Below are 25,723 nucleotides of genomic sequence, written 5' to 3'. Positions count from 1 at the left end.
TGCTACTGGGGATCCTACAATAAACAATAAACAAACAATAAAGACACACACACACACACACCTATCAATGCACTTACATAGTCCTTGTCTTTGCTATCTGCCTCTTGGTTTTCTTCATCCTCTTCATCATCGCTGTCCTCACAGCTAACATCTGAGTAGGACAAAAAAAAAAAAAAAAAAGAATGCAGAAATGCAAATGTCAGTGTTTGTGTGTGTGTTTCAGTGATAATGCCACATTCATATCATATGGTATTTATGGTATTAAATACAAACTTCCAACTTGTAAACAACATTCACGTCAACATCCAACTCATAATTACAACTAGAAACCTGGTATATTTCTGAAAGCCCTGGTATATTTGATTAAGATAATAGATATATAACAATAATAGATAATAATAATAGATTAGAGATTAGAAATAATATCACAGATGTATCTGGAAAATGACAAGATGTAAGTAAATATAAGTAAATCCAAATTCAATACTGTGCTGAGAGAAAATACACTATTTTTACTCAGATTACTGTAATTAGATTACTTTCCCTTGTAACAAGATAATATAAAGGGGTTATGTTTTGATTTTTAGTAATGACATTACAGTTTCTGTCCTGGTAAAATTCTCATTATTAGAGCACAGGACTTTTTGAAAGACATGGATTCACAGCAGGGAGAATAAAATATGTGAGCCGAGATGTCCACCTAGTCTGCTTTACTGTCTGATGGTCTAGGATCAGATTTCATATCTTATTTATTATGATTTAATGTACCAAATTTATCCTGTGTCAGTAGTGGGTGTCTTGTTCTTCTGATGAGGGCTGATCTGGGCTTTAGAAGGCAATGCAAAGGTAAATAATAGGTAATTAAAGACAGTAAGTAGTAAAGGAATGTGACTACAATTTGTAGAAAGCAATGTGTAATTTTACTTGACTTACTTTTTTGGAGAAACTTACCCAACATTGCTAATTTTATCATGCATGTTTCACACCCAACAAACCAACCTATCTGTCACAAAACTGAGCAGATTTTGTTAAATTAACAGGTTAATAGTGTTACCTTTTGATACAGACCTGAAGAATCGTAACATTAACTTACTTTACTTTCCAACTGATGTGAACATTAAGTTGTATTAATAGGAATCCCTCCGACCTCTTACCTTCCTTCCCACATGACATGAACATAGCATTAAGGACTGCAGAATGCCTTAATTGGTAAATTAGAAAGGAGTATTCAGCGTAGCTGTGCTGTAAAAGTGGGATGATGTACTGTGAGCCGCTCATCATTGCAAAATAAGCCCTTTCAAGGCAATGAAGAACTTTGAAATATGCTTTTGGTTTTTTTGCAGTACAGCATAGTTTTCTTCCTTTTTTTTCAAAGGGATCATAAAAAGTTGCACTACCACTAAAACCTCACAAAACAACTACATCTGTTAAACACCAAAATCAAGTTACTTTATTTCAGACATACAGTATAGGCCCATATCAGAATAAATATAAAGACAGCCATGATACTACAGTGGTAAAGTACCTCGTCCAACATCGGTATCCAGGTTTGTTTCTGGTCTTCCAGGCAAGGGAAAGGAATAGACAGAATGATCTGATGTCAGTGGTAGAGGAGATTTAGGATAACATTTCCTCATCAGCTGGACAGAGGGCTCCACTAGAGACTCCAGGTCTTTAGTGAACAAACATGTCTGAAAACAAACAAATAAGATACTGACAACAACTTCAGCTGGACTATGGACTCTCAGGTTTGCACTCTGCTCTCAGATTGCTAGCATCCACCCCATGTGAACACACAGTCAGTTAAAGAACAGATTTATAGAAGGAAAGACAATGAAAATGTAAAACTTGCCAGAACCGCGCAAGAGGTTATTTCTGCACTGCCCCTAGCAATGTCTACTGTGGCCACTAGGAGGCTCCAGGAGGTTACTTCTGTCATTTCAGCCTTGTTCAGACTGCAGGCAAATTCTCAAATTACATTTTTAAGACAGACAGTGTCCAGACATCATCAACATATCTGCACAGGCTATTCCAGCATCTGTCCATGAACTGTTGTTCTCTGTGTCATCCCCTGTGCCGTTGTGCTAGCAGCAGCATGGATTCTACTCAGCCACTCTGGACTCTGGATTTGACATTGTCCTTATATGTCATGTTGTGAGTGATGTGAACGGCAGTTTCATATTCGATTTGAGCAGCCAGAGCACCCGGACTAAGACATATTGGTAGAAATCCAATTGGAATCACATTACAAACCACCTCCAAATGTGGTTTGGATCCGATTTGCAAAAAAATCGCATTTCATGTGTTTTTTGGTTGTCCAGACTTAATCTAAAATCAGTCTGAATACAAATTGCACATGACAAAAAATGGATTTGGCTGGCAGTCTGAACAAGTCTGAACCTTCTTTTGAAAAAAATCTGTCTCAAAATTTTGACTCTTTTCTCAGAAGTAATGTTCTTTTCTCAGAAATATGACTTAATTATGCCTGAATCTCAGAATAAGATTTTGAATTTCTGTGTGGCCTTAATCCTATAAAGAAGGAAATTACATGATTAGCATAAACCAATGAAACTGAAAATGAGACTTTTTTAATCCCCTTTGTGAAACTGGGTCATTACAGCATACCGTATTTCACCAACTAATTGCCGGGCCGCAAATAGCCGCCTGGTTCTTTTAAATGCCTGGGGTCTGCACCCATTTTGCGTATTAAACGCCCACCTGAATAACCGCCGGGGCGATTATTTGCATTATATTGAGGTAACCCAAAATAAGGCTATTCACTTTATTTTTGCAGAAGTAAACAGTTAGCTGCACAATAACTGTGCGGCACTTCCGTTTGCTGTCAAAATAAGAGAGCTAGCTAATCACAGTAACATCATCACAATAATGGCCTGGTGCAGGTCTGTGAAACAATAAATAAAGGCCTGCAGCGAATAGCCGCCTGGTTCTTTTAAACGTCTGGGGTCCAAGTTGATTTTGCGTATTAAATGCCCGGGCTATTAATTGGTGAAATACAGTATCTAGAAAAAATAGAAAAACAAGGATAATAAGAACTTTACCTGTGTAGTCTGGTATAGAAGCTTCATGCCTCCTTGGGATATGAAAGCCTGTCTGCCTGCAGTGGTGTGAAGGGCCTGATGCAGGCAGCGCAGCAGTGCTTGTAGGATCGCAATGGCGACATGCTCTATATCCTTGCTGTGCCATTCTTCATAAAGTCCCAACAAGCCAGAGATGTAACCCTTAGATACCGCTGAGTGAACATTAGCCTCTGGGGTAGGAGGAAATACAGAGAGGCAGAAGGAAACGGTATGAGCATGTCCAATCTTTGATCCCCTTTTCACCAACATGCATCCTGGGTGATTGAACATATTTGGACTGAGGAAATTTGCATAAAATTTAAGCATGAATACAGCTAAGATGAAATCAAGCTCTGATTATGTTATGTGGAAGTGACTGATAAACAGCTTGATGCAAAGCTCTCAAGTCTCACGCATTGGGTGTGAGACATACACATTTCAACCCCTTCACACGCTCACACGCCACACCTTGTATTTCTCACGCAGAGAAATTACCAGGATAACGGCCACCAAGCTGCGCCGCTATTTTTTAGAACAGTGGAACAGGTAGAGGAATCGAATGAGTTCAGAAGGCCCTGCCACGCACGAGCTAATAAAATAAAAAGAATATAGCTACCCAACAGCCAATCAGAAAATAGCATTGCTGTATCCGGGTAAGATTTAGATATTCCCGCTACAACAATGTTACATTCTGAGTCCAACGATACATTGATTCACGCGCTCGCTGAAGTAGATACAGAAGACGTCAATCAATACACTGATGCAGGCGCTCGCTGAAGTAGTTGCATAAGAGGACAGAAGAGCCACAGAAACAGTGAAATTTAGTGATAGGTTACTCAGCGTGTTTATCCCAACAGTTTTAAACAAGCATACATGTATTATGTATATTATCAGCTAACCATGCCAGGATTGTCGCAATTTCTCTTGTACTTTTTTTCAAAACGGCAGCTCCGCCATGTCCAAGACACACTTTTCCCAGCGGAAACTACCTTTAAATGGTTCTTTCTGTCTGTGTTCATTCCCACAGTTTCAATCAAACATGCAAATTATACATATCAAAATGTTTACTGTCTTCTGCTGAATCTAATAATTTCAGGGTTTGCTTTTTATGTCTCTCAGAGGTCATTGGCATCACCTGGGCTTTGCTAGGCTAAATCATCTGTCCGGTTAACTGCTTAGCTGGGAAAGCAGGACAGTCAACTTCAGGTCATGTCAAGACAGCATATCCTCCAACTGTAATGTAACTCTTGGTTTGGTTTTGCAACATTTTATGAATCCAACACAAATAACTTTGAATTAACATGTATTTAGAGGAGGTGTGTGGCTTGGCCTTGTTTTGGTTTTGTTCAGTCTCTGTGTGTCTCTGCTGCAGCGAACCCAGGCACAATGTTTCACCATGGATTTAAAAAAAAAAAAAAAAAACAGCATACACCTCTGAAAACACCTCAACATCTACAGATACCTCATTCACGTCTATAGAGAAAGACATTGGTTGTCAAGAGCAATATTTACTAGGGGGCGATGGGATCAGTCAATTGCTTTATGCTTTATGCATTTACAATTGGGTTATAGATGTTTCACCTTAGGGGGCGGGAATATCAAGCTTTTTTGATAATTTATTCAGTGAATGTATAAATAAAGAATGAGAAAAGGCAACACATGCCAAATTGTCAAGTCATCAAGAGCGTTTTTTCAAAAATGCCCATGATGACTCTTCTTGACTTGAAATTTGGGATGTGCTACCTTTTCATTTTTTTTAAATTTACTCACTGGATTTGGGGTTTAGCATTCCACTGAGAATTATATTGTTGAAATGCAACCTTCTCTTCCAACACGTGAAATAGATGTTTGGAAGTGATTGCTATTTATATATGTGCGGATTTCAACAGTAGGGTTAGTCAACCATAAAACATGTTATTTAGAGTACATATATTTTTTTTTCTGTTTTTTTTTTTTTTCTCTTTAGAGTGGCGACACCAAACTGACCAGGAGAGGTTGCTAAAAGAATGGAAACTTGCTGACCACTCATTGATTGTTTTTTCTTGAATTTCATCATAGGTTATGGGCCTCCCCAGATCAAGATCAAGAACAGGAAAATGCATTAATGTTTGTCAAGTTCTGGAAAAGGGCATTTACAAATATATCTAATCATTTTTTGCCCCACTGGGAAGCAGGAGTGTATACCGAATCACCACAATGAACGGTCTGTCACTCGGCTGGTTGGTCAGTCAGCAGTTAAGTCAAGAGGGACATACTGTATATCAACATTTATGTGGTTGGCTCTCCATATAAATTTAGCTTCCATTTTAGAAGCTGCTGTTGTAGCCAAGCAGGCGCCAGCAGCCCACTGATATCAATACTGAGGTGACCATTGAAATGATGGTCTCTACGTCTGAGGATGATGCCACACAGTCTGTAAATAATGCCAATGTTCCAAAATAGAAAACTTCTTTAATATAATTTTTAATAAAATTTTAGTGGGGTTTTGCAGTTGTTGCTTTATTTTGACAGTCAATAGTAAAGATTTTTTATTTATTTGTTTATTTATTCATTCATTCATTCATTCATTCATTCATTTTTTTTCCCTTTATTTTGGTAATCAGTCAATACCTTAGTAAGTATAGTAATCATGGTTACCATAACATATCATGGTAAAACTGTGGTTATTACTACAAGAAAAAAAAGAAAAGAAAGAAAACGCACACACACACACACACACACACACATATACAGGAAACCAGAGTGAGTTTTTGTATGGGATCAGGCACTGTCACTTAGGATGATAATAACCATAGCTAATAACCAAGAGCTCTTCATGGCCACAACAAGTTCAAAAACACTTACTGCACTGTCTGTTTACTGCCATGTAGCTCAGAATCAAAGAGAATTAATTTCTGCCTCACCAGACTAAAGTAAAGAGCATGTTTAAAGATACCAGCAAGAGAGAAGGGGGAGGGAACACGGTGAGAAAGCCAAATATGAGTGGAAGAGTGTGACTGAATAAGAGGAAAGCAGGATGGTGGAAAGAGGAGACAAGGAGGAGAAGGAGAGAAAAAGACTGCGTGTGTGTGTGTGTGTGTGTGTGTGTGTGTGTGAGAGAGAGAGAGAGAGAGAGCGAGAGAGAGAGAGAGAGAGAGAGTTTGCATGCAATACAATATTTGAAAAACCATTTCATCAATATCTGAGGAACTGACTGCATGTGAAGGAGACATATACAGAAATACAGGAACAGACACAAACCCACACACACAACGATAAGAAACAAAGTGCAACATTGACCCCTGCAGGCCTGACTAGCACACTGCAATATATCTGTAGTTGTGCCTGGATTACAAAGCAGTTTTATTGATTTCTGCAGTGGGCAATTAATCCTTTGAAACCTGAGCAAATTCACTTACTTTCATTCAATAGCATTACATATTTACAATTAAATTACAAAAAAATGACCATAGTTAGCAAAAAATACAAAACCTTTCAAAATAAAAGCCCATCCACAGGTTCCTGAGTTTCAAATGGTTAAAACAAGGCACAGCATTTTTAAATATGAATTTTTGGTTGTTCTGTCTCTGTGGCTAAAAAAGTCATCATCATTCATAAACCACAGAGCTGATAATTCGTTGTGTTAACCAAACCTTTCCTGGGGAGAGACTCACTCTGCCCAATTTCAAGTCATCAACACACAACAGTGCTGCTGCTTTTGGGAAAACGAATGTGGGTGACTTTATTACAGTGATGGAATACTGCTGTGAAGAAAGTTTGAAGTATCTTAAAGTTAATTTCATATGGTAGTGGAATGAATGGAAATCAATGACTGGATAAAAGTTAGGAAAAATGATATCAGAGATTATACATTTTGTAGATATTATGCCAAACATGCAAACTCATTGATATGGTCCTTAAATCGTAATTAATGCATCAATTTATAGTATTGATTAACACTATTAGTTTATAAGGAATTATAAAAAAGACTGTTATTCGCTCAGGTAGGAACATCGTTAATTCTTGATCATTTAATCATTACTGTATGCCTGAACTCATCATGAACCATATATTAGTTAAAATACTCCTTAATTCATGTACCATTATTGTAAAATGTTACCAAAATGGTTCGTAAGTCCTAGTAAGAATCAAGAAGTTCAACAGTTTCATTATGTATCTTACATTCTGAAAGCTAACCACTGCCTTTGTTTTTGGCACATTTAAGACAAGAAAATCTGTGTCACACCACTGAACAAAATCAGTAAGGGCAGTGCCATGATCCTGTTGTAAGTCCTGAAGGAGAGACAGTAGCACAGTGTCATCGGAAAGTTTAACAAGGCTGCTGCCTGCCTTGTTACTCTTACTACTGTCAGTGTATATAATAAAGGCTAAGGATGATAAGACACACCTTTGTGGTGAGCTTCTGCTTGTCATTGCAGTTTCATCACAACCTTCCACAAGAAACCCTTGATGTCTCCAAACAAGAAAATCTATATGCATATCCATATCCATAAAACCATTTAATAGGAAATTAAATATACAGTGCATTCAGGAAGAATTCGGACCCCTTTCATTTTTTGTACTTTTGTTATGTTGCAGCCTGATCCCAGCAAGCAATAGACGTCATGTAAACGCCTCGGCTAGATGTAGCCTTAATTTAGCCCGGCTAAGTGTAACCTACATTTAGCCGACATAATTTTGAAATTGGTCAAACATAATTTTTGCCAACGCAACTTGCAAAATGTACAGTATTCAATCAGGTAAGCAAAGTCAACAGTGATTGCAACAGTGTTTAGTTTAATTTTTTGACATGTTCTATACATAGCCCCAATTTAGCTCACAATTAGACTGGATATTTGTAGCCGACTTCTAGACAGTACTGTTTCGTTGTAGTTTAAACTGCTGTATACTACGTATACTACTGCATAGTGAAAATTTTCACTATGCAGTTTTTGAGATTGATAATATCCCATCATGTCTGCAGTGTCAACAATACATAAAAGTGGTCAGTACCATTTATTTCATATGGCTTATGTGTAGCCACGATTTAGCCTTGAATTTGACTGGCTACGTGTAGCCTGTTCTTAGCCCATCTGGCGAAATCGAGGCAAGCAGTTGTTGTGATTTCAACGGCCCTGATAGACCGGCTATGTGTATCCCACTTCCAGCCAAAGCACTGTTCAAATTGGTTACATGTAACGTTAGCTGTGGCCACAGGACCCTTCTCGATGTGCATGCCATAATTTCATGTCAGCAACTATGAAAACAAATTTCCATGAAGTGGTCTACTTTTAGCCACGATTTAGCTCTGAATTTAACATAGCAAATCCCATTTTGCGAATTAATATTAACTTATTAATTGATATTTTTGCTGTCACACATATTAATACACACCATTCTCAGTATTTTACTTTTTCAGTTTAAAAGTAACAATGAAATTACGATTCTCAACCGCTAGAGGGTAGTTGAACTGCGTCAGAGACAGGACGACTGACATCGCGAGACACCGCGATAATAGGCTGGAAGTGTCGGATGAAGTAAGAAGGAGAGCCATTTTGTGAACAGCCCACGCCACGCCACGCCGCTGCGACGTTGTTATTGCGAGTAAGTGTGTCTTTGTCTCGTCATGTGTTCATTATTTATGTACATTATTTGATATATATGCAGGAACCGTGCTTATATATCGGGAATGTTCGCAGTTTAGACTAAGCCAGTGTACCTTACCTTAACAACACATGGCTTTTTTTCCTTTCCTTTTTTTTTTTTTTTTAAACCTAACTTATCTAACAATTAGAAGCGCATGTGCTGGCAATATTCACGCCCATTGATGGTCATTCCGTATTTCCCAAAGTAACTGCAGTGCCCGTTCTTGGCTGAACGGTTACCTCCGCCATAGGTTCTCGACAACCTACTCATCCCGAAAACGGCACGGGCGACTCTGCACAAAATCTTACACAATTAAGGGAATTGGTTGGTCTTTTAAATTTATACACTCTCAAAAATGCCGCCTTTATCTGGGAAGCCGTGTTTGGCCAGTAATATCCGTGAAACTATTGTATCTAGCTTCAGTAAACATTGAACGATGGAAGAGGAAGATGTTCTCAGTAAGGTATGATTGAACTGTTAAGTTTTTATTGCGTGCCTACTTTTTCTACGGCCCTAGATGTGGGGAGGGAAAAAAAACGAAATTCCTCAAAGAGAGTGAGTGTGTTTACATGTGCATTAGTATCCTGGTTTTGAGCCTTATCCATTTTTTTTTTTTTATTAAGTATACGTTGTTTATATGGATAATAATAATAATAATAATTCTGAAATGTACCTTTGTCCACAATTAATAACTTCCTTAATATGTATCTTGTTTTAGGGTTTTAACCAATGGCCTGATGGCAAAATTTAACATGAAGGGTGGTGGGCCAATCGAGAAGCTGCCTTTTGAGAAGACCAAGCTATTCACAGTCATGAAATAAGAAATAAGTAGAGTGGCTTCCCATTGTTTTGTTTTTTGTTGTTGTTGCTGTTATTTTTAAGGTATCTTTAAGTTTTTAATTTTTTAAATTTTTAATTATTGTAAATCTTGTTCTTGTTTTCCTGTTAAATATTGTATTATTTCATTATATATTTTTTTTGTATTGTTTTAAAATGATCCTAATTTGAAGTGTTATATAATTTATATCTTCTATCATTGTTTTTGTTTAGTGTTTTATAAGTTCTAATAATAAATTCTTTACATTTAATCTGTCTGGATGGTTTTCCTTGTATTTGAATAAATAGAATCCTCAGTCCATTATTTTTCAGTCTGTTAGATGTATATAGTAGTTGTTCAGTAGCTGTGTCTAACTGATGGCTAAGCTGCATTTGGGCGACGGTTAGACGTCTACTAAATTTTCACTGACAGCCCAAATTTTGCCGTGTTTTAGCCTAGATGTTATTTTGGCCTCTATTAGACGTATATATGTAGTCGTTCATTGGACGTCTAATTGATGACTAGGCTATACTTGGGCAATGGCTAGACGTCTACTAAATTTTCACTGACAGCCCAAATTTTGCCGTGTTTTAGCCTAGACGTCAGGTCTACGTATAGACGTCTATAAGACGTCTTTTAAACTAAAAAATGCTTGCTGGGATGCTACCATCGGGTTCTTGGTAACCTTTCTTACTAAGGACCCTCTCCCTGGTCATCTGGCTCAATTTGGCCGGGCGACCAGCTCTTGGAAGAGTCCTGGTTGTGCCAAACTTCTTCCATTTGAGAATTATTGACGTCACTGTGCTCTTGGGAACCTTCAGTGCAGCAGAAATTTTTTGTAGCCTTCCCCAGATCTGTGCCTTGCAACAATCCTGTCTCTGAGCTCTGCGGGCAGTTCCTTTGACCTCATGGCTTGGTTTTTGCTCTGATCTGCATTGTCAGCTGTGAGGCCTTCTATTGAGAGCTGTGTGCCTTTCCAAATCATGTCAAATCAATTTGATTTACCACAGGTGGTTTCTAATCAAGGCGTAGAAACATCTCAGCAAAGATCAAGAGAAATGGGAGGCACCTGAGCTAAATTTCAAGTATTGTTTTCCTTTTTAAGAAATTTGCAAAAATTTCTAAAATTCTGTTTTCACTTTGTCATTATGGGGTACTGATTGTAGATTGAAGAGAGAAAAAAATGAATTGTACAACGACCGTAGCATCAGGCTGAACATCACAGAAGTGAAAAAGTGAAGGGGGTCTGAAAACTTTCTGAATGCACTGTATTTTCTTTTGCAGTGTTCTTGATTTTAATGATTCATGCATGACCCTGCATTTGGTCTGGTGTGTGTGTGTGTGTGTGTGTGTGTGTGTGTGTGTGTGTGTGTGTGTGTGTGTGTGTGTGTGTGTGTGTCTGTCTGTCTGTCTCTTAGTCTGTCTCCAGTTAATCTCACAAATTATTGAGCCTTTCAGCTTAAAATTTTTTGTGCACTGTTATGACTGTATGATGAAGAACCTCTTGTGGCTGCAGTGATTCTAAACCTGTGAAACATATTGTTCTTGCTACTTATGCTCCCTCTCTTCATTCACTGTCTAGCTAACTCAACCACCACTGCTCTGCCTCTATCTTTTTCTTTGCATACTACAGGGTCACTAGATGCCACTCCCTCTCTTCATTCACTGTCTAGCTCACTCAACCACTACTGGCCTATTAACCTGATATAGTACTTAAAAAAAAAAAAAAAATCCAGAATATGCATTGCATTGCAACTCCAGAGGTTTAAGAGTTGTACAGTACAGAGTCCCTATATTGCAACACTTACGGTAACTCATACGTTAGGTAAAATACAGAGAGGGGCCATAGAGAGAAAGATACAGCTGACAGCAGGCACTCACAAATTATATCTGGTTCGCACTCAAACATTTCTAGTGCACAGCGTAGTATAACGTAGCATGGTGTGTTTTATTTTTCTCTCAATGGCCCCTCCGCGGCTCCGTAGTACATAAACATAAAACAAGAGAAGAATATTTACATTTTTAATCCAATCAAAGAGGACGTCACACAATTCAAACACATGCAGTGTACTGTACATCAGCCAATAAAACTGTTTCATTGCTGTGTGCTGTTGTGAATTGACTGCTTGCATCTGCAAACATGTCCGAACCGGTGAAAAAGAAAACAAAATACTGCCAAACAAAATTGAACTTCATGAAGAATGTCGGGAATCCCGACAGGCCCTGAACCCCCCACAAGGTCTCGCGATGCTGTTGTCACCAGCGCGCGGTGCTTTTGGCTAGCAGCAAAGAAGGAGATTTCCCATGAAAAGACTTTCTAACTTGATATTTGAGGAAAAAACTTAATATTAACTGGGAAACCAACACCTGACCTCAAGGATTTAATCCAAAGGAAGGGACAAAAAATGCGAGGACTTTTCAAACGGAATGGTGCAAAAAGAAGGACGGGTTGTGTGGATGTAGTCAAGCTAGCAAGTTGTTGTGCTTCCCGAGTCTCCTTTTCTCGGCGGGAAGCGGCAGCGTCTGGCTGACAGAGGCTGACTGCGACCTGCACAGCCTGCCGAGGCTTTGCTGGAGCACCAAACCTCCACAGCCCACATCCGCTCTCAGATCAACCTGAAGACATGTGGGAAGAGCCGGACAGACACAGACACAGCGCTGGAGGAGCAGCTCAGATTCCACATCAGTGCACACAACGAAAAGGTAAAAGCTAACAGGGAGATCTCTCTCTGGTTATAAAGTCTTCCTATGTTGTGCTCGTATGTGAGTGACTCAGTAGCTTTTTAGGTTTTTTAGACTTAGTTTTGCTTGGAGGTTTAATGTGTGATCCGAACGGGCGGTGTTTATAATGTATTTTAAAACGGGTGTTTCCCATCCTTAAATGTGACTGGCTGAGCCGCGTTCCATGCCGTTGTAAAATCAGTGTAACCCGTTGGCAGACCGCAGCACAAAATATCCCTGCGCCAGTGTAAACGGACATAGCGTTGCTTAGCAACCAACTACTCTGCGCTCAACTTCCTCGTTCAGGCTGAATTATGCTTCCGCGTAGGAAGAGGGTACGGGGTTGTGCGAAGCACGCATTTCCTATGCAGCGCGTTTGTGTCCAACATACCTCTGCAAAACACACTGAGCAATCCTCCGCCCACCACCCTGTGACGTATGGTCGCTGCTCTTCTGTACGTCTTTGTAATGGCGAGAGGACGAGTCGTATAGGTGCGGGTACTTGCGCACCTCCTCGGCCAGGCGTTCTTCCGCGAGATCCAGCACTCTCCAAAGTTTTCAAACACAACCGACGAGTCGAGACACAACAGTTGTTTTAAAAACGGCGCTGTCGGCCGGCACAACAACAGGATGTGATGCCGGTTGCAACGAAATGCCGGAAATGATGTACTTCGGCGGACCAATCACAGCTCTTGTGGGGCTGCGTAGGGTCCCCGTAGTTACAATTTTTGGGAGGCTCACGGCAAGGCTCTGCGGCGGTCGCACAACCCCGTAAGCTTCGCACAACCTCCGTACGCTCTTCCTACGCGGAAGCATAATTCAGCCTTTAGGTTACATTTGTTTCAAGACTTTTGTAAACAAAATGTTAGACTTTGTGGTGAATTTTGATTTGCTGGGCGGCCTGAGCCTGGATGAGTGCTTGGTGTCTGTTAAAGGATGCTGATTTCACCACCAGCAACAGTGTTTTCGCCGGTGTGGTAAAGAAACTCCGCCGAGAAGGACGTGACAAATCTTCCCACCACCAAGCCATAACCGAGGCAGACACACTAAGTTCAAACACATCTTGGGGGCTTGTCTGTAAAGTCTGGTTTGACGTGCAGCTTCATATGGGACGCAGGGCGAACGAGGGCAACCATTAAAGGCCGACTTTTTCAGCATTCGCCACGACGAAAATGGCCTAAAATATGTCACGCTGTCTTTCAATGAATGCACAAAAAATCACAAATATGCAGCCGAAAAAACATAGAAAGCCTGTGGGGATTCATATATGAGCAGCCGGGTAACCCACTGTGTCCGGTGGCCTCCCTGGAGAAATAGCCTACCTCTCCCTGCTGCCTCCTGATCCACCTGCCTTTTATCTCCACCCAAAGCGGACACAGTGTGACAGCGCCGATGTATGGTAAATTACCGTACATCTATTTTGTTTTAACCTGTGTATTTTTTACTATGGGCGAAATGACAAATAAAGGAATCTTGAATCTTAAATCTAAATTAACAGTATACTTTTATTGTTATTGTTACAACTGACGTTAGGCATACGTCTGCGCAAAAACGCACCTGTCACGAAACGCACGCCACCGTCCCTGCAAAGAGGAGTCCAAACATAATTGAACACTATTTTAACAATTGCACTATTAATGGAAATATCCAATTCAACATTAACGAGCCCAAATAGCCTGATGTGACATGATGATGTCACTAGATGAAAAAGCAATCTTAGAGTCTGTGTTGCTTGGCAACCGTTCTGTCCACTCTATCTTGCTTGGTGGAAGAATGAATAGTTCTCAATTTTATTGTTGCATTATTACCAATAAATTTTTGATTTTTCTCTTGTGTGTTCATTTTATGGGCTCTATGTAGGGTAACCGTTTTATAAAAGCAATAAGCCCCGAGAAGACGTGAGTTACAGTGATTTTACAACGGCTGAGGGGCGTTGTAAATCACTGTCACCCACGGCTTCTCGGGGCTTATTGCTTAATTGTTGTTGCTCTTTTAGACTGCACTGGGGCTGGAAGTCCTGTGTTGTTGAGATTCAGCTGATTTCTTGTTGTGATCTTGTCTTTCGGAGCTCCTGGGCTGTAAATCCTGCAGAAATGCAGGTGAATGTATGTCTCAGATAATTAATTGGCAGTAATTATGTGCGCGCTATAATCCACCGATGTCAATGAGCACGTTTACATGCACACCTTATTCCTGTATTAACCGGAATATTCGCAATATTCCGGTTGCGCACGTGTCATGTAAACACGCACCGAACCGATTAAGGTCATATTCCGGTTGGAGAGAATTCCGAATAAGCCCCCTGGAATATTCCTGTTCCAACCGGAATAGGGGATGGGGGCGTGACGTCACGGCTGGAGCGCCGCAGGGGCTGATGGGAGAAATCGGCATATTGTGAGTCCACTTGTTGTTCGTTGTTGCGCGCCGAGAAGTTACCGTCATGGGAAGAACCTGTTGTGTGGTCGGATGTAATGTATTTTATTGAGCTTAAAATTATATTCAGGCCATATAAGAATGATATCAGGGCATGTCAATTTATAGCGTAATCTTTTTATTGAAAAGTAGGCTAGGCCAGGGGTCGGCAACCTGCGGCTCCGTCATCCCTCTGATGCGGCTCCCTGTGGCTTTTGAAAATAATTGATGAGTATTTAATTAAAATGTATTTTATTTTAGTTCGTTCGTTTAAAAAAAAAAAAAATGTAATTCTAAATTTGAAGATTATGGTGATCTTGTAACATCTAAATAAAACGTGTTAAAAAATTTTTTGTCGCTCTTAAAAGCAAACATCGCGCACGCCTGACAGATGACAGCTTACGATCCTGTGTAAAGATGAAGGTGACGGCATACAGCCCTGGGGTCCGTTTCACAAAGCAGGTTTAGTGAAAACTCTGATTCTGTTAACCCTGAAATGAGGGAAACTCTGAGTTTTCCGTTTCACAAAGGGAGGTAGGCTGACTTAAGCTCTCGGTCAGTTACCGCAGTAACAGACTCCATGAAACTAACCTGGTCGGGACCAGGTTTTTCTCATGAAACCTCGAGTTTCTCTCTGTGTCCGTCCTCTTTCAGCCACACACGGGATTTAACTTCCTCATTCATTCAGTCAGCAGGTGAGTTTTGGTGTGGCATATTAGTTCTGCCGTCTGTTATTTAAAAAAAAAAAAAAAACAGTCAGTAGGCTTATATAAGTCCATTAGTAGCCTAGTTAGGTGGCGACTTCACGAAGATGGCATGTCCTTGACAACGATCCCGTGGATGAAGGTGCAGAGAATTAAATATTCATTGGGAGATGGTTGTAAGACCGCGCATAGATGTTTGAACAATGTTAGGTCTATTATATTTCATCTTAAGCTGCTGCCAAGTGCGCTTCTCCCCCGCGCGGGAGAATTGCACCTAAATGAAATAAATTAATAGGCTACTATTCAAGCAGTTTTCCCCTGTAATGTTACTGTGATTGCAACGGACTACATTTAAACTTACGCATTGACCCGAAAAAAAAAAAAGCCTACTTTTTACGCATTTTCGCTGCAGTGAACTGTGCAGCAGCTGAATTAAAATCAAAAGTCTCAAGTGTCTCTCTGCAACTTGCAATACGCATGTCTTGTGAACTTGTTCTCCCCCAGGCGACTTTGCTGCGCTGTTTTGATCCGGTTCTGCAGAGAAAAACCTCTCTCTGCTGGTACACTGGAGACACGTTTCCCACAGTAAAGAAAACACTGGGAGCCATTAAACCCTTTTGAGACACTGAACCCTTTATGAAATCAATGAACGATTGCAGAGAAAACGAAATTACATTTCTGCATGCAACAAAAACACTTTGAACTCCGAAAAAAAAAATACGTTGGGTTGAAGGTTACTCAAGTAAAAATACTCAATGTCTACTTGAGTCCTACTTGTATTTATGATAAAAGACGCCGAACTTAAATTAGGCCTATCCACCGGCAGCAAACCAAAAATGCCGTCCTCTCTCTGTGTGCCGTCATCCTTTTACTGGCGCGTGCAGTCAGCTGTCAACCTGAATAATAAAAGGACAATTTCACTGAACAATGAGGAAATATGAATATATGCAAAATAATAGGCAATTAAAATATTTATCATACTTGGTTCATGTGATTTCTGCTCCTGAACCTCAGCGCACAGCGTCTGCACATCTGGGGTCCGTTTCACGAAGCAGGTTCAATGAGTCTTACCCCGAATTCTGAGTGGATCTACTCTGAGATAAGAAACTCTGAGTTTTCGGTTCCGGAACAGCTGATTTGAGTTGGTTTTATCAACAGTGCAACACCGCTGCAGTGGCAAAGGAGAGGGAGACGGCGTGGGAGAACACTGCTGCTCGGGTCAAGGCGTAAGTTTAAATGGAGTCCGTTGCAATCACAGTAATATTACAGGCGAAAACTGCTTGAATAGTAGCCTATTAATTTATTTCATTTAGGTGCAATTCTCCCGCACGGGGGAGAAGCGCACTTGGCAGCAGCTTAAGATGAAATATAATAGACCTAACATTGTTCAAACATCTATGCGCGGTCTTACAACCATCTCCCGACGAATATTTAATTCTCTGCACCTTCATCCACGGGATCGTTATCAAGGACATGCCATGTTCGTGAAAAAAGTCGCCACCTAACTAGGCTACTAATGGACTAATGGATTTTTTTTTTAAAATAACAGACGGCAGAACTAATATGCCACGCCAAAACTCTCCTGCTGACTGAATGAATGAGGAAGTTAAATACCGTGTGTGGATGAAAGAGGGCGGACACAGAGAGAAAGTCGAGGTTTCATGAGAAAAAGCTGGTCCCGACCAGGTTAGTTTCATGGAGTCTGTTACTGCGGTAACTGACCGAGAGCTTGAGTTAGCCTACCTCCCTTTGTGAAACGGAAAACTCAGAGTTTCCCTCATTTCAGGGTTAACAGACTCAGAGTTTTCACTAAACCTGCTTTGGGAAACGGACCCCAGGGCTGTATGCCGTCACCTTCATCTTTACACAGGATCGTAAGCTGTCATCTGTGAGGCGTGCACGATGTTTGCTTTTAAGAGCGACAAAATTTTTTTAACACGTTTTATTTAGATGTTACAAGATCACCATAATCTTCAAATTTAGAATTACATTTTTAAAACGAAGGAACTAAAATAAAATACATTTTAATTAAATACTCATCAAATATTTTCAAAAGCCACAGGGAGCCGCATCAGAGGGATGACAGAGCCGCATACGGCTCCGGAGCCGCGGGTTGCCGACCCCTGGTATATGCACTGACGCCACAGACTAAGTACACAAAAAATCGGGAAACGTCAAAAGTCGTTTAATCGACTTTTTAAAATCACTTTCGACAAGTTTTCAAGAAGTTATTGTGTCCTGTTTGCGCTGTTTTTCTCTCGCTCAATATGGCCACACAAAATGGCGGCGCGCCATTGTTTACGTCCCAGAATGCATTGCGCAGTGACGTCGGTTGCCAAGCCCTATATTGGGGCATGTAACCACCTTAGTCGGAAAACTCCCCGAACCGGAATATTCAGTCACGACTGCGCATGCTCGACTCACAAGGAATTCTGTGGCGTCTTTGTTGCTATGGTTACCTGCAAGCGGGGAAAATGGCAGCAGCAAGAGCCAGGAGACTGCAGTCCGCCTTCAGCTAATGAAAGACTTAAATATCACGGAGTATATCGATGGGAGAAAACATAGAAATAGCGACAGAAGAAGAAGAAAAAGAAAAAGAAGACAAGGAAGAAGACTTCTTCGTCTGTTTTTCCGGCAGACCAGACGCTTATACGCGTACTGCTGCCCCCCGCGGCTGAGTGTCGCATTACGTCAGAGAGTGGAATACGCCGAAACACGGGGGCATGCCAAGTAACATGTAAACGGAATATTCTAGTTGCCGCGGCGCAGTTACCTTAGCCGGAATATTGACCCGAACCGGAATATGGTGTGCATGTAAACGTACTCAATAACTACATTTTTGACAGCGGCAGCTTGATTGACTTTGCAGTGGTTTTAATATTGAGTTCTACTTCATATATATTTTTGTATGCATGTATTATGCGATTTCAGCTCTGGCTGATCCTGCCTACCCAGCCACGGACCTCACCTTAATTCATGATATACAATGAAACGACAAGTCCAAAGCATTAATTTTAAAGACACCTCAATCTTGGTGATGGATTTGGGGCATGTGTGTCTGAGTTAACGGGAATGAGCCAAACGTCGTTTTATTTTTTATACCGTAAGTGCCCCCCCACTTCTTAAGTGAATCCGGCGCTCCTGACTCCGCCTATCTATATCTGCCGAGTCTGTGTGGTTTCCATGGCAACACGAAACGTTTCACCAAAACCCGCAGCAAAAGTCGCTGTCAGCTTTGTTCGCCTGCATAATGGACCGTTTGGTTGTCGATTTTGATTTATTTGGCGACCTAAGTTTGGATAAACGGCTGAACGAGGAAGACAAGACAGAAGAGAAAAAGGAGAGATACGCGAGAGTGAAGAGCTGGATCAGCTGGAGAGGTCAGGAAATGAAGCCGGTGTTCTGTCGATTTCTGCTACTTGTCGAGAAATGCTGCCTTGCGATACTGCGCATGCACTGAGCCGTTTTTTTAAATTTCATTGCCCCGCCCATCATTTCTTGCTACCCTGGTAAATAACTCCTCAAACTTCTTATTATCTCCTATATTTTCCTATTTTTTTGGCCTATTTAAAATTTTCATTCAACATGCGTTACGTAGAATGACATTTCTCTTGAAACTGAATATTAAATAATCGCATGGACTGTGTCATTATCTTTGCACGTTGCCATTGTGCCATATTATCCTTGGCCCGTAACAGGCCCGTTACTTTCACCCTGCAGTGACAAGGACGTGACATCCTATCAAATAATGCTACCGCTGCTCTATGCATTCATATAAGACTACTGATCACCTCACTGGCGCTGCAGGATGAATGGCAGCATATTTAGACATACCATTTTAATATTTAAAATCAATATTTCAGGGTTAGCATATTTCGATAGTCCAGTAACAGCCTATCAAATAATAAAATGGTAGGCTATGTCCAGTCTTCTTCAGACCCTGAAGAAGACTGTTGCTCCAAAATAATTCACTAAAAAATAATTATTGTTTACCTGAAGATGGAGTGCCTCAGTTCCCTTTTCCTTGGTTGTCTGCACTTTTTACAAAGAGTATAGGACTTCCTTGGTTTATGTTGAAATGAATGAGTTAGGGTAGGTGGATCAGTCTTAGCCATGGACAAGAGGAAAGAGGACATTGTAAATGCGTATAACTTAATACAGAAACACCTGAAATAAGAAAATGTGTCAGTATATGTATTAAATTTCTAATAAGGTATTACTGTGACAGATGTAATGCTTTTCTGCTGCCCTATTGGAGAATAACTGAAAAAAAAAACCCAATGGTTATAAAAAAAATACGTAACAATAACAACAATAATAATAACAATGATGACAATAATAATAATAATGTTGTTAGTATTATTATTATTTTTGTTGTTGATGTTGTTGTTGTTGTAATTATTACCCATTCTTGAGTAACCCAAACAACATCTAGGATGGTTTGGAAGTGCAAAAAATTGGCAAGGATGTCCAGTCGAGCCCTTTGTGAGTAAGGGAACCCCTCCCCTCCACTGCCACTCCAAATCAGTACACAAATGATCACAATATTTAGCCCCATGCAACACAGAATAAAAATGACAGCCTCATTCTCATTAATGAGAAAGATGCAGGTGAATCCATCTTTAGCCTCATGGTGCTTGGACTATCTATCCTCCAGACCACAGTCTGCAGAATGGGGTCTCTGACATAATCCAGAGCAGCACTGGGGCACCACAAGGTACCGTCCTGGCTCTTTTCCTGTATACCATCTACACAGCAGACTTCACACACAACACCAGTGATTGCTTCCTCCAGAAATTTTCTGACGACACCGTAATCGTTGGCCTTATTAAAGGAGGAGAGGATGTGGCGTACAGGACATTAATTAAGGACTTTGTTAACTGGAGTGACAACAACTTTCTCCATCTTAACACCACAAAAACCAAAGAGATGGTTGTGGATTTTCAGAGGAAGAGGACTCAACCTGCATCTGCACCAATTAACATCAAGGGCTCAGAGGTGGAAGTTGTCTCCAGTCACAGATATCTTGGTGTGCAGCTTGACAACAAGTTGGACTGGAGGATCCATGTGGAGACGGTGTGCAAAAAGGGGCAAAGGCGACTCTATTTCTTAAGGAGTTTGAGGTCTTTTAACATCTGCCAGCCCCTACTGCATAGTGTCTATCACTCTGTGGTGGCCAGTACTATATTCTTTGCTGTGGCATGCTGGGGAGAGGGGGCACGCACAGCGGACAAGAATAGAGTAAATAAAATCATCAAAAAGGCCAGCTCTGTTGTCAACACTGTACTGGACACTGCCCAGCAGGTGGCAGAAGAAAGGATGCTGTCCAAGCTGAGGGCAGTATTGAATAACCCCTCCCACCCATTCCATGCATTGGGGGTGATCAGAAGGAGCACCTTCAGTTACAGACTGATTGCACCTAAGTGCATGTCGGAACGCTGCAGGAGGTCTTTTCTCCCTGCTGCAATAAAACCTTTTAATGAGCACTTGGACTAGGTCTTCAATGCATAAGCACTTTCTTTTAAGGGTTTGCATGTATGTTCTCAGATTGTTTTTTTAACTTAATTTATGTATGAATGTGTGATGAGATGGCTGCTGTGACAATGTAATTTCCTGTGAAGGATTAATAAAGTACTCATCATCATTCTACATTTTGCACTCATTGCCTTGTGATGAAGAACTCTAAGAGATTCTCCTTTGGCCCAAAGCAGTCTTTGCAGCATTAAACTTTCACCCCAAAACTTCTTTTCCAATCTTGCAAGCCTTTTCCTTGACTCTGCAGATGAGAAAGCCGTGTATTGTTGGGAGAGGTGGCTGACCTTGTCTTTACCAGTATTCCACGACTAACTGAAATTCGAAGTCCCCCTTCCTCTACCTCTATGTGAAACTCTCACAAAATGGTGCAAAACATGACATCTTGTATCAGCTTTATGCTGCATTTGTTGAATGCAAACTGATGGGGATGTTGGTGAAATTGTTAAATGAGCGGTAACCTCATGAGTGGAAACTGACAGGACATATCTAACCTGCATTTGTAATTGTTGTAATAGTCTAAAATATACAGTTAGTAGTTCCTTTAGTTGAGGCCTGGCAAGTCATATCTTCAGAGCAAGAAAAGAAATATTCTTTCCCTACTCAAATTAGAAGCACAAACTCCCTATTACCGATACTGGCCCTCAACACCAGTGATCTGCCACACACACTTCAAGAGAAGAAGAAAAGAAAAGGGAGGAGAAAGTGAGAGAAGAGAAGAGGAGAGTTTAGTGTAGTTGACAACAATAAAAAACATTGTGGTTATATTGTCAAAGATGGCACAATAAAGTCATCAGGCTTATTTCCATTGTGGTCCTTGAGTTAAACAAATAGACAATAACTTGCATATACAACTCATTAATTGTATGGGATAAATAACAACAAAACTAATATGATGATCAGATACAGGCATTATATATAGATAAATTAGTACTCCTATATTTCTAAATTTTCTATGACCCACATTCTGACCTTTCTCTTAAAGGAATGTAGGTTATCAGTACTTTTTAATGTATAACGGTAACGTATCCCAGTTAAGAGCACCACAAAACCTAAAAGAATATTTACTCATGTTTGTCCTAAACCTGGCTAAGAGGGAACCAACCCAACTGTTGAGCTGCAGCCTCAACACCATCAGCTTCATGAAGCCTTCAAGACCTATTCGCTCATTCACTATTGCAGTGTTGTATATAACATGAATTCTGTGGGCAGTTGGGTTCATTTCAAATAAACTGGTGACATTCTAACTGTGTGCAGGTGTAGTTTTTGTCAACTAAGCGGGCAGTAACAAAGCTTATTTCAGTAAAAAATGCTACTTGCATTAACATAGTTATATGGCTCCAACTTTTCACATAGTCTCCATTCACCAAAACACTTTGGAGGACTGTTTCTCGACATGGCTTAAATTTGTGGAATAAGCTACTTAATTTTCCTTTTGGTAGAGGAATTCAAAGTGTGAATTAGGTCTGCTTGTAATTTACCTAATCATCTGCTTGGCACTAATTCAGTGTATCAATAATGGGGGTTTTAAATCTGCTGTCTCGTACAGCCACTGTTCACAAAACTCAAAAAAGTCAAAACAGCCATTTTTGAAATGTAGTCACGGCCCAGCCACATGATAGTGTAACAGACTGACATGTTATTGTGTAACTGTTATGAGTGTCACCTTGTTAAGAGATAGCTCAGTTAAGAGAAAAAGACAGTTGTCAATGCTGTTACTGAGATTTCCAGGATGTCAGTGAACAGGTCGTGTGCTTAGAGGCTGCAAAGCCTGTCAGTCACTTCAGCTACCTATAACAGTAACTTGGTGAGATAGTGTACCTGTAATTGGCAAAGAGCTAGAGAGGATGTTTATGTTGTTCTTGTTCCTGTTTTGGAGAAGGGAGTTAGACTAATGTGAGTAGGAAGTCAAGTGGGATTCTAAAAGTGAGCACATCATTCAGCAGTCAGGTTTTGGTGTTTTGGTGTTGGTTATTGCCTACAGTAGCCTGTGTGACATCTTGTAGCCTGCTTAGTGAGGGATGCTACAATAGCTTTTGACCTGGTCTTGTTAAGCCTAAACCTAACTTTTCCCTAACCTTAAGCAAGTGGTTTTGTTGCCTAAACCTAACCATGTGACACTGACGTGATAAAAGTCATAAAGCCTGATGCATCTCATCCTGATGCTGCACGGTGCCTTTAGCATTGGTATCAGACGTGAAAGGGGTGTGGCCAAGCTGTGGTATTTATTGACCTGGGAATGACAATGTGTTGTGATGTAACATATGTGAAAAATATAGTGATTGTCTATGTTTGAAAGCAATACAAAGTACCTTGCCAGTAGCTGTTTTAGGGTAAATTTTTCCTTCAACATTCAATGTGTGTCCGTGGAGGAATTGTTTGTGTAGTGTAGAGTGATGTGTTATATCTCCAGGAAAACATCATGGAAAAATGAAAGGCATGAAAAACTTACTTGTGCTCAGCAGAGCAGCTAAGGCATCAATCGCTGCCCTAGGAAAAGAATGAGACGAAGCAGTTAGTCTCTCAGCCACACTTTCTCACTCTGCCTCTCACACACACAGACATTGCACCAAATTCCACAGAGGAATTTCTTTTCATTTACATGTCTCTATTTTCTGGAGCTTTTGGTGTACTTTGAGGCATCAAAATGGACAGAATATATACAATACTTCAACATAATATAACTGACATGATATGAACCCTGAATATGGCTGATAGCACTGGTATCTGTATGTGCTATCAGCTAGCCAGAAGATCAACTCATTAACTAGTGAACCGATCAAGAAATTCTTAATTAATAATCACCAGGTTTACAGGGTTGGGGCCCTGTGTGTCTGCATGGAAGATTTATTTGTGTGTGTGTGTGTGTGTGTGTGTGTGTGTGTGTGTGTGATGGGGGTATACACTCAGGTCAAAGAATCAAAGAATGTCACACTGGCCAGGGTAGTGTTCCTAGCAGCAAGTAAGCCAGGGTGTCACTAACAGGGGTATGAGGGGTGACAACAGTTTATGAACCCCAGGGCTATTCAGGGTCAGAAGGGGTCATGCTGTGTTTACTAAGGTTGGAAATTGGACACTCTTAAAAAGGATGTGTCGATTGTGACACATCCTCAGTTGTCTTTCTACTGTGGGGACATAATTTGTCATATTTCAAAACACGACATATTAATGACTTTTAATTTGTGAAGCAGTGCAAAAATTGTATTCTTATCAGGCTGGAAAATCAGCAGTGAGATCATCATGCAACATTTAATTTTAAACTCATGGTACGAAGTTCTTTAAGGTTTACCTGGTCTTAAAAAACATGTCCCATGAAATGCAGTTTTCACTGTCTTCCTATCAGAAAATAGTTTTCAATTACTGTTGCCCTTGTTGTTAGAATGGAGTTGACCAATAACTTTGACAAAGCAACAAAATGGACAGTCTCTTCAAATTCTGAAACCCTTTGCACAAGACTGTCCTCCAGCAAAAAACAACGCCATATGTTTTTTGTACAGCAGCTTATTACAACCAATAGATACATTTTAAAGTTAAGCGACCTCTAGCTGTCCTTTCAGTAATGACACTGTGGTGTAGTATTAGCTGGTTGAGTGTTGGATGGGTCAATCAACACAACTTTCACTCAGCTGACACAAGGTCAAATCCTAGAAAGAGCAGTGTTTGTTTTTATATAGCTAACATTAGCTACCTAATATTAGTGAAAGTTATCTAACATATTGCAGGGATTAAAGCAAAATATTTTTGACTGAATTTTTTTTTTCAGGCCAGTTCATATCCCCCCGCAATGCGCTGCACCACGCTTTAAGAATGGCCCCTTTTCTGCCGTGTGATCGTTTCCCAAAGGTTTCAAGTAAAAAAGTTAAATGCTGTATTAGCCCTTCTGTTCACTAATACAGCATTTAAGTTGTAAGAAAACTTTAACCTACACTATTTAAATATTTGAGACCAATAGCATTGTATAGGAGGAAGGTGATCTTGAGCAGTTTAATTATAGTAAGTTTGCTTTTAATTTAAATGTTCTGATCTATTCAACAAAACTGATACTTTTTGCAGGGCTTGACTCAGTTTGGAATGTAGTCACAATGTAGCTTCACCAAGAGCTAACGGGCTTTCCATCATCCCCCGTTTCACTAAGCCATGCCCATCTCCATTTGTTTTTCACAGTTTGATCTATTTTTGAAATGTCGGAGCTGTAGCGTAATTTGCCGTAGGCCCATGGGTTTTATGACCCATGGGCCACTTTGCCTGACCTGGGGGCCCCCTGGGCCCTTGCTGGAAAAAATAAATAATTTCACCATTTACCGTTAATATTTGTGACTTCCTTCCTTCCCAACGCTGTCAAAAATGATTCATGATACTTGAAGTACTTCAAGGAACTCCAGGGGGTACGTGAGATTTTAAAAAATTACACAACACGTAGATCCGACCGAGCAATCTGATTGATCAATCAGATGTTTAGATTGTGCTCAAATGAGCATGACAGTACGGTTAGCCGTACTCAAATGAAAAATACTGAATCAATCACTGAAAATATTACTCTGCCTATATCTTATTGCCTGAGTCTGTGTGGTTTTCATGGAAAGCGGAGCTAAACAAGATCCTCCGTGAATTTTATGGAGCTTTACTTTCCATAATAAAGTGCCTCAGCGGAGTCAGCACCACGGACAGTACCTATAAGATTTTCCATGGAGATGTGCAGCTATAACTTTGTTCTTGTTATTAATGTGTTAATGTTATCAGTTATTAATTAGCCTATTAATCGTTATTAATTTGTTTATTCTTTATAATGGTGGTTGCCATGGCGGCGCGCATAGACGCAGCGGCTACAGCTCTCC

The 25,723-nt window shown here is 40.4% G+C and overlaps 1 protein-coding gene across 1 annotated transcript in view; it reads right to left on the bottom strand.

Moving 5' to 3' along the window:
* Positions 1-25,723, bottom strand: part of agbl1 (AGBL carboxypeptidase 1) — a gene marked incomplete at its 5' end in the record, with an annotated part of 188,366 nt that overhangs the window by 129,788 nt on the left and 32,855 nt on the right. The window contains 5 exons of the mRNA XM_030053330.1: positions 78-151; positions 270-279; positions 1,536-1,691; positions 3,060-3,268; positions 23,341-23,378. Of these exons, the coding sequence (XP_029909190.1) occupies positions 78-151; positions 270-279; positions 1,536-1,691; positions 3,060-3,268; positions 23,341-23,378 (487 nt within the window). The remainder of the gene's footprint in view (positions 1-77; positions 152-269; positions 280-1,535; positions 1,692-3,059; positions 3,269-23,340; positions 23,379-25,723) is intronic.

Source organism: Myripristis murdjan, chromosome 6 (genome assembly GCF_902150065.1).
Source record: "Myripristis murdjan chromosome 6, fMyrMur1.1, whole genome shotgun sequence".
Taxonomy (NCBI): Eukaryota; Metazoa; Chordata; class Actinopteri; order Holocentriformes; family Holocentridae; genus Myripristis; species Myripristis murdjan.
This window is presented reverse-complemented; position numbering and strand designations above follow the sequence as displayed.